The sequence below is a fragment of the Anabas testudineus genome, chromosome 15 (genome assembly GCF_900324465.2).
Source record: "Anabas testudineus chromosome 15, fAnaTes1.2, whole genome shotgun sequence".
Lineage (NCBI taxonomy): Eukaryota > Metazoa > Chordata > Actinopteri > Anabantiformes > Anabantidae > Anabas > Anabas testudineus.
Genome location: NC_046624.1, coordinates 14,362,232 through 14,372,367, shown reverse-complemented (window position 1 = coordinate 14,372,367; position 10,136 = coordinate 14,362,232). Strand labels below are relative to the sequence as shown.

At 37.3% G+C, this 10,136-nt stretch overlaps 1 protein-coding gene across 1 annotated transcript in view; it reads left to right on the top strand.

Moving 5' to 3' along the window:
- The first annotated feature begins 523 nt into the window (after positions 1 to 523).
- The window catches only part of ryr2b (ryanodine receptor 2b (cardiac)), a 56,196-nt gene continuing 46,583 nt past the window's right edge, over positions 524 to 10,136 (top strand). The window contains 17 exon segments of the mRNA XM_026355468.1: positions 524 to 638; positions 3,142 to 3,261; positions 3,982 to 4,090; positions 4,636 to 4,739; positions 4,873 to 4,951; positions 5,295 to 5,407; positions 5,707 to 5,830; positions 6,169 to 6,265; positions 6,355 to 6,429; positions 6,856 to 7,012; positions 7,190 to 7,354; positions 7,444 to 7,565; positions 7,826 to 8,009; positions 8,085 to 8,220; positions 8,411 to 8,506; positions 8,793 to 8,911; positions 9,206 to 9,339. Of these exon segments, the coding sequence (XP_026211253.1) occupies positions 591 to 638; positions 3,142 to 3,261; positions 3,982 to 4,090; positions 4,636 to 4,739; positions 4,873 to 4,951; positions 5,295 to 5,407; positions 5,707 to 5,830; positions 6,169 to 6,265; positions 6,355 to 6,429; positions 6,856 to 7,012; positions 7,190 to 7,354; positions 7,444 to 7,565; positions 7,826 to 8,009; positions 8,085 to 8,220; positions 8,411 to 8,506; positions 8,793 to 8,911; positions 9,206 to 9,339 (1,982 nt within the window). The 5' untranslated portion in view covers positions 524 to 590.

Below are 10,136 nucleotides of genomic sequence, written 5' to 3'. Positions count from 1 at the left end.
GTACATTTTTAGGTATTAAGAGACTGAAGCATAGACAAGTTTAAATTTTGAGCTAATTGTGGCTCCACAAGGACGGTCATTTCCATGTTAAGGTTGTTTAAGCAGAACAGCAAAAAATTAATAATTATAATAAACAGTAAGACACCCAAGGGCGAATAAGTTGTAAACTGAAGTGAATTATAAGCTTCTATGGGTTAAGAACTAAATATTCCTGCATTTAGTTCCTAATTATTTAAACAATAAAAATAACTGTACTTGTCAGCAGGTGCAAACTAGCTATGCTTAAGATACATATTTATAATCCACTATTTATATTTGGATAAAATATAAGATAAAACTTTATATTAAGATGAATCTACGTAAATTCACACATGTTCTACAACGTGACCCCAGAGCCTCCAAATTCCCGCCAAAACCTCAATTTAAAAATGGAGGACGTAGCGACGCTCGGAGCGTCAGGCCACGCCCACACGTTAACGGCTGTACACGTTGGTTCTCCGGCTTCTCCGGTCAGTCCGTCCAACTTTTTCAGTGAACTCCTTCACTAAGTGTGCTCAAGTCTGTCTAATGTGGCTGGTTTGGTTGAAAAAATGACAGACGCGGTTGAGGGCGACGACGAATTCCAGTTTTTACGAACGGTGAGTCAACAGTTTTCAAATTTACGGCGATAATTTTGCTCAAGGTGCTGGCTAGCTTAAACTGAGCTATGCTACAGAGGTGTCAATAATTAGCCACATTAGCCATTAGCTTGAGGGGATGGAGCTAGTCAATATGCGTGGATGTAACTGTACACAGACTTTTACTTATGTTAAAAAACGTAAAATACAATTACAAGTTATAGACGTATTTTCAATATAATTACTGTCAAAATATAACGCGCAACATTTGGAAAATCTGGTCCCTGGTTGTTATAGCCTTACCTTAACTAGCGTAATTAATTTGTCTTGTCAAAAGAGAAGAGCTGTTCACATTACTACTTAAAATATTTGATAGTCTTGACAATTGAATTTGTGCCAGTTGACTATTTATTTCACCTCTAACTGTATATACTGCTAGGTAATTTAATATGAAGTAAAGGGTTATATTTGACAAAGTTTACAAGCATAGGAGAGCAGTGCTGTAACTTCATACTTCCCTAGCACAGCAGTTGTTAATTAAAATGTACTTAAGTATAAGTAAGTACACACTATGCAGACAAAATTAGTTATGTTGTTGCAGTTGTTATACATTATGCCACTTGATAATTATTCAACTTAAGATTAATAGTTTAATCAGTTAACATGGGTATATCAAAAATAAGTGTGACTTTATGCATGACTAAGAATGTAAATTAAAAGTTGTTTATTTAATGCTCTTCTTTTTATTAAAATGATAATGAATGTATGATTTATAGTTGCATGAAATGCAAATAGTAATACATGTACATAATTTATACACATGCATTATTTTTAGTGCACATCTTTCAGCAGATTCTTTATCATCATCCTTTTTTTCTTTTTAGTCACTGACAATAAAGGAAGACCTTATGTTCTTTTTGTCTTCACTGCAAGATACTATCATTGTTCCCTGGTTGTAAGTTGTCCTCTCACAGCTTGTTATCTTCGCACTCTGATAAGGGCATGTCACAGGGAGAGTGTCTGGTGTAGATATGAAACGCATAAACACACAGGCAATGATACTGATGTTACTGAACCCAGTACCCAACGCAAAGTAATTTTGCAAGATCAATCAACAATTTAAAATTACAATGTAGATATCTTTGTCATATATTATCTGATTAATTGCAGCATTTCCCACAGGAAATTGTTCAGCTGATGCAGGAAGCTGTCTAGATCCTGACAAATCTTTTCTAATGATCAGTTTAGTTAGTAGATAACTGGAGAGGCATAATGGCCACACTGGTTTAATATATGGCATTTATGATGCTTACAGATGTGGTTTTTAAAACAGGTAGGACTCAACTTCAACCTCAACTATAAAACACAATAGTAAATCCTGAAATGTACAGATTTGAATTAATTGATGGGGTGTTGGATTACGATCCAAAACAAGAGTTATCAAAACATGTTGAAACAGAGTGAACAACTATTTCTTAAGACTGCAAACAAATATTCTCCATTTAACTTTTTAATGGAATAAAAAAGGCAGACACTCAAATGTGAAAATTAATATTGTATTTTAGGGGGAAAAAGTGGCATGGCTGCGGCTGCCTGCCTTGTGAGTGCTTCTTTTTCATTACCATTGATTTAGAATGAAATGGGTCAAACTAAAATAAGTAAATATTTCAACAACCATGTCGTAATGATGCCAGAGAGTTCACAACCCATCTTGGATGCAGAGTGACTTGCATTCTGAGCAATCTAAAGTTGATTTTGACCAGTTTTGCCAGCCCCATTTCCTTTTGCCAGGACTTTGTCGTGGCACTGTTATGTGCCTTTTTTTCCCCCTTGACAAATGTATTTTGAAGAGCTGAGTCCTCCAGCCATCTGAATGTCTCAAAGTGCCTCTGCGTTGTGCTGTGTTTTTGACTGATTGCAGAATACTGCTGATAGGAAGAGTGGAAAGAAGGGTGAATCCAGGGTCAAATGGTGCTCTTGCCTCCCAATATAGAGGCATGCAGCCTGGGTACAGAGGTGTTGGTAGTCTTGGATAGATTTAGGAGACAAGTCGTCTGTTGTCCCTCTCTGCAGTTCCTTAAATGGAAGTGAAACGCCAAGACTGGTCATGTGATATTTAAATGAAGATAAGATAAATTTTAGGTGACATAGATTTGATTTACATGCATTTATATTACGTTTATCATATTTTATGACTATGAAATGTTCCCGCATAAAAACAAATGTATGTAGACACTACTTTTTAAAAAAACTGTACATTTGTATGTCATTTATTCAGAGTGTTGTACATTGTCCCTTCAACCTTTTTTCAAAAAAGGACATTTCAGAGAGAGCAGAAAGTGTTGAGATTGGTTTGGCATGAAGATGGTGATGAATTTATCCCTATCAGCTTTGAGTTTCACAAACAATCAAATGACTCTTACATGTTGAAGGATGATGACTGCGATGATGGAGTCTTTATATCCTAATGCACCTGAGACTTTGTGCTTGCTGTTGTCAAATGTCTTTTTTTCTTTCTTCTCAGGGGGATGAGGTGGTTTTGCAGAGTACCTTCACCTCTCAGGCAGAACATGTGAAACTATGTCTTGCCGCAGAGGGATTTGGGAGCAGACTTTGCAGGCTTGAGTCCACCTCTAACTGCAAGGTAAAGAAGTCTCCCATAGTCTTTCCTCATTGGTAGACCAGTCAATTTCTCAGTTGTCGTTACACTCCATCCATCCATCCATCCATCCATTTTCTTAACCGCTTGTCCTCTTAAGGGTGGCAGGAGTGCTGGAGCCTATCCCAGCTGTCATTGGGCGAGATGTGGGGTACATCCTGGACAGGTCACCAGTCTATCACAGGGCTGACATAGAGACAAACAACCATACATACTCACATTCACACCTGTGGGCAATTTAGAGTGACCAATTAACCTTACATCACTCTTGAAATATAGAATGATAAAAAGGGATTTGAAAAATGATTAAGATAATTCACCAAACCGTTTCAGAATATTTAACCTGTATGGATATACTGCATCTTCTGCATGCTTACTAAATGCGTAAGAGAAGTTGAGCTCTGATTATCTGTTAACTGCGTGTGGACAGCATATTGTTCATATGTGCTTAAAAGTTTATTTTCTTATTGTTTGATTTTCCTCTAAATCAATCATTTGTGACGGTATTTATTTAGGTATACTGTCTTCCTTGCTCTTTATTTCAGGTATTTGTGTGTGCAACATTTGAACTTTGTGCTATCCAGTTTTCATTTTGCCATGGTCCTTGTCACTGCTTACTGTGCTGTTTGTCTCTGAAAGACATACATAGACAGACCTGAGGCTACTTCTTTGACACATGCTCTGCTGAAATTTTTTTTCTTCCAGAATGTTCCACCAGACCTGTCTGTTTGTGGCTTTGTCCTGGCCCAGTGCCTTTCTGTCCGAGCACTGCAGGAGATGCTGGCCCACAGTGACCCCCTGGCTGCAGAGGTGAGCTTCTCTTCTCTTCTCTTCTCTTTTCTTCTCTTCTCTTCTCTTCTCTTCTCTTCTCTTCTCTTCTCTTCTCTTCTCTTCTCTTCTCTTCTCTTCTCTTCTCTTCTCTTCCCAATTAATATTTCTTAAAATATTACAATATTATTGATTTATATTATACAACCTATTATAATTTAGTTGCTAAATTATGTTTTATTGTGGCTGTCACCTCCCTAGTGGTGTAGAATATTTTTTGAGTGGGATACTACAGGCGGTCATAAGTTTCCAGATTAAACAGAGCACTATCTTACATGTAATTAAAGGCAAGATACAAATGTAATATTGATTACAATGATGAGTAGCACTTTATTTTATGTATTTATTCTTCTGGATTACACAGGTGGTGTTTACATAATGTAGCAAGCAAAAAATCTGTAATGTTAGTTGTTAATTGTTTTGTTTCTTCATCACTATTCTGTATATTTTTTATTATTTGAATTAATAACTAATGACTTTGTATGTTTTTAGTTTATTTGCTTTTATTAATGTGTTTTCTTATACCATAAGTCACTGTGTGCCACATGATTGTACTACAGGTGGGTGCTGGAGGAAGCCATCGCACACTCCTGTATGGGCAGGCAGTGCTGTTCTTGCACTCATTCAGTGGCATGGTGAGTCATCTTGGTATTATGCAGATAGGTTTTGGTCTTACTTTTCTTACAGTTTGAGTTTGAGTTTGTAAAAAATATTCACTTGTTTATATTGTACGGGTACACATGTATCTATTGTTTATTTCACTTCCAGTATCTTAGCTGCTTGTCTTCATCTCAGTCTTCAACTGACAAGCTGGCTTTTGATGTTGGTCTGCAAGAGGATAAAGCAGGTATAAAATAAATTGTAAAAGTATTTTTATTTTATTCAGTACATTACTAGTATATAATTATAATGACGGCATTGTTTTTGTAATTTTTTGAGTGAACATGTCAGCAACATGTACAATTTCCTTCTATGTATATTTTCTGTGTATGGCTCAGGTTTTAATTTTAATTCTATTCTACAGCGACCTTGTACATATTGTGAACTTAAAGTTTCTTTTATTGTATATTTTTCTTATTTCATATTTTATTTCTATTTACTTGTACTCCAGTCGGGTTGACTGGAGTCACTGCATATCATATTGTGTATGGTTGTGTATGTGACAAATAAAACTGGAATTTGAATTTGAGGTGAGGCATGTTGGTGGACCATCCACCCAGCATCCAGACAGAGATCAGAGGGTGAGAAAGTGCGTGTTGGAGATGACCTCATACTGGTCAATGTGTCCTCAGAGAGATATCTGGTGAGTCTGTTTTCTACACAATTTTAAACAAATAATAAAAATTATGTTAGAGTATGAAAAGCTAAATCACCTCAACATGCAAGAAATTTCTAATTGTTATTTTAATTAAATTGGTTTTGTGTTATTTTCCACTGCAGTTCTTTTTTCTGAGCTTTGTAAAATCACTAATGACCATTTATGTTATGTTTACATTTCATTTCCTTTGATGACATTGACTGGTAGCTGCTGTAGTTAAATAATCTGATATTATATTTATTTTTGAAGAACCCATCACTTGTTACCATTTTGTTTCTTCCCAGCACCTTTCCTTTGGCACTGTAACAGACAACAGAAGCTTGAGTGACAGTGTGATTGTTAATGCAGCCTTCCAGCAGACTCTCTGGAGTGTTGCTCCCATCTGTTCTGGAGGTGGAGTTGCTCAAGGCAGGTTTCTTTCATAATGAAAGATCAACTATCAATCTATAAAATTATGTCATCAAACTGAGTGAATGATCACATTTCTGACACACAAATAGGTATACCAGCTTCATATGATGACCCTCTGTTTTTGCAAACTGATGCTGGCAATGAGTCAAAAGCAGGCTGCAAATGTTAAAATCTAAACTATAATGATGCTGCTGCTTATTAGGACCTGTCCCTCAGTTACTAGCATATCTTCTGTGCAATTTTGCTTAGATTAGTTATTCTTGCTTACATACCAGTTATAGCCACGAGTGGGCATTTTCAGAGAACATGTCTGTTGTGTCTTGTGCTAATTCTAGGATACCTGAAGGGGGGTGACACATTGCGTCTACTCCACAGCCACAGTGATGCATGTCTGACAATTCCCTCCACAGAGCAAGGAGAGGAGCTGCAAAGGTCAGTCAGCCAAAAAGACTAATTACTTTTCATGTCAGCTACACAAAATGTCCTTTTGTTCCAGGGTCATATTTGTTTTCCCTATATAGGATAATGCATTATGAGATTGGATCAGCCTCTGGCTATGCCCGCTCTCTCTGGAGGCTTGAGATTCTGCGTGTTGTGTAAGTATACACAGGACACAGGACATGATGATCTTGCAGTTTAAAATAAAATCCCCCATATAAAAAGTTTGATAGTTTTAAACTTACTGGAAAACATAACCATCCAAGATTTTTTGTCTAATTTGCAGACAAATAAGAAAGAAAGTAACGCAGACATACACACCAGAGTTGTATTCAACTGTTGTAAAGACCATAAAGAGAATCTGTATAATGTTGCAATTGCTACTGGTCTAACTGTTTCTGCTGTTAATGCCCTAAAGGCTGTATGATAAATGTTTGAAATCACTGGCACAGAATGGAATTAGGGTTGTATGTTCCCCAATGGCTCCCTTGGTATTTCAGCAATAAAGAGGAAAAACTGAATGTAGCAGGCTGTTCAGTTTCCTTTTGAAGGAATACAAAAACAGTGATTTTGATGTTCCTCAGTTGGAGTGGTAGGCATACATGCTGGGGACAGCCATTCAGACTGTGCCATGTGACTACTGGAAGGTACCTAGGTCTTACAGAGGAGAAAGGCCTGCATTTGGTGGATCGGGTCAAAGCAGACATAAACACAACCTCTTTCTGCTTCCAATCTTCGAAGGTCAGCACTCTTACGTGAAATCCTAAACTTGACTGTTGTTATCAATGTAAAATGTTACAGTTTATGGACTGGAGACATGATCACAAATGTAGTGCAGTACAGTTTTCAAGTTTGTCAGTTTAGAGAAACACATATGTTTGGGTTGTCATACATGTAATTATACATTTTTGCTCATAGGAGAAGCTTGAAACAGGCACAAAGACTAATGTTGATGGCATGGGGATCCCAGAGATCAAGTATGGAGATTCCATTTGCTATGTTCAGCATGTAGACTCTGGGCTCTGGCTTACCTACCAAGCCACTGATGTGTCATCTTCACGCATGGGGGGAGGTCAAAGGAAGGTAAACCTTTAGATTCAACAAGGCCTGTGTTTTATTTATCTATGTATATGTGTATAGTGAAAAAGAGTTTTTTGAAAATGTGTTTCCAGGCCATTTTGCATAGTGAGGGTCACATGGATGATGGGCTGACACTGTCACGTTCTCACAAGGAAGAATCTCACACTGCCAGACTTATCCGGAGTGCTTTTCTCCTCTTAAATTGCTTTATCAGGTACTTTTTTGCCTTTACATAGATTGAAGGTAAATATTACACTAACATACAGCACATTCCGTCCTTAGATCTTTAAATCGGATAAGGATCAAAAAGTATAATAATAATAATAATAATAATAATAATAATAATAAATTGTTGTTGTTATTATTATTATGGAGACAGCCTTATTGTAAAACAAGATTAAGAAATCTGGTAGTTTTGGTGTAGATGAGAAACTAATCACCTATATATGCATTCTTCATTTGTATTTTCCTTAGTAAACTCACTGGTATTAGTCAACAAGGAAACCTGTCTCTTGTCAGTCTGCCGATGGAGATAGTGATGCACAGTCTGCAGGATCTAATAAAGTATTTCCAACCACCTCTGGATGGGCTGGGCCATGAAGTGAAACAGAATATCATGACAGGGCTAAAAAATCGTCAGAATATGTTTCAAGAAGAGGTAAATCTATATATCAATAAATAAATTAGTCTAACGTGGGATTGTTTCGTAAGTATACCCATTTTTTCTTCTCAGGGTGTGATAGATTTGGTCCTAGATTGTATTGACCGTCTTCACCAATATAGTAGTGCATCACATTTTGCTGAAGCTGCTCAGAGTGAAAAGGGAGACGAGTGGGAAACCATACTCAACAATTTGTATGAGCTACTAGGTGAGAATTAACACACACAGTACAAATGGCCACAACATGAATTATATACTGCCACTCATTCATGTGCATTTTTCTTGCGTTGACACTGTTAAATGAGCTGTAAAATGCCATAAACGTGGAATTCTGCTGTTTTATGTACATGATTTATGTTCGACTTAATGCCTAAGTATTGTGGATTCCCCCTCTTCAGCTGCTATGATCCGTGGAAACCGTGGAAACTGTGCACATTTCTCAGGATCTCTTGACTGGCTGATTAGTAGGTTAGACCGGCTGGAGGCTTCTTCTGGTTAGTTCCATTTCCAGACATTTCAACTAATATTTTTATTTTTAATTAGCTGAACATTCAAAAATATATTCTTGGGACACAGTTTTTTGAGTTGAGTTTTTTACATTGGTGAATTTGGGGTGCAATGCATTATATACATTATATATTCCAGATCTTCAACCTCACCTGGTGTGTGTAACTTTTAAGCATTACTTATCATTTTCAGTGTCATAGCAAAATATGTAAATACAGTAAATACAGGGCATTTTCCTTGCACTAATGAGCAATTCACTCCTCATATTCACAGGAGTCTTGGAGGTTCTGCATTGTGTCCTTGTGGAAAGTCCTGAAGCACTCAATGTCATCAAAGAAGGGCACATTCATTCTATTATATCTTTCTTGGACAAGCATGGATACAACCACAAGGTAGTGTTTGCAGTATGTTTGTAAGAAACTACCTGCATTAACAAAACTGGAAGCAAAACATGCAATAATTGTTGTTGCTGCTGTGCTATTATTATGGCATTTATTGGCTGAAATTCAGTCTTTCGCCTAATTTTTATCAGTGTAAATTTCATCCCAGAAATTACCAATGTTCGAAGGCACAGACACAGTTGTAGCTATGATGGTAGTTTTTGATCTATTATTCCCTAATGTGGGATCATTTCCATGTGTTTATCAAGCAATTGCAATATGAAGTGCTGACAGGTTGTGTTCCAGGTGCTGGAGGTGCTGTGCTCTCTGTGTGTGTGCCATGGTGTGGCAGTGCGGTCCAATCAGAACCTCATCTGTAACAATCTTCTGCCAGAAAGAGACTTGCTGCTCCAAACATCTCTGGTTAATCAGGTCACCAGGTACCATTTTGAATGTTTATAGGACTGCCATGATTTGTTAGTCATGCTTCTCTGTTCTATTTGCTTCAATTCATTTTAATTGTGTGACTTTCTGAGTTCTCCTGCATTTAAATTGTGTTTGTTTTTGCATTCATGAAAATAAATCTGACATTTACCCATAAGAACCCACAGTGACACAGATTTCACTAGCACTATCTTTGTTTGAGTTTTAAACTGTGTCCTGTTTGACAGCGTAGCATGCAACATGAAGTATTCGGTGCCTTGTTGTGCTGGACAGTTCAGCTTTTCAGTATGAAGATAGCTGGTTAGAGCCCCAAAATTTATGCTCCAGGTTTGGTTTTACTCCACCCCTGGCCTGAATAGGCTCATAAGGTGAAATAATGGGAAGGGAGGGTGAAGGATGTGATAGTCACACCTTTGCCAACCCCTCTTATAACCTAAAGTGGGTCGTTAGGTGTGTCCAACCTGTTGCAGGTGTGATGGATGAAAGGACAGCATGACAAATAGTCTAAGGCCTCCACCTCTGTTGAGTGGTGGGATGTTGATTTGCACATACAAGTCTTTGCAGAATGAAGGGTTTTGTTTTCTCCATTGGCATTTTTCAAGTTTTTAATTTGCACTAATGTCCACTTCATTGACACAAGATGTGCTTTAGATTTTATAGTACAACACTCATCTTTTCTCTGTTAGATGTGTGTTAATTGAAGAACTTGTCTCTTTCAGTGTCTTCTCTTCATATGCTTCTGACAGACAGACCACTAATGCTGCTGTCACAGCATTGATGTCTTTGCCTCTTC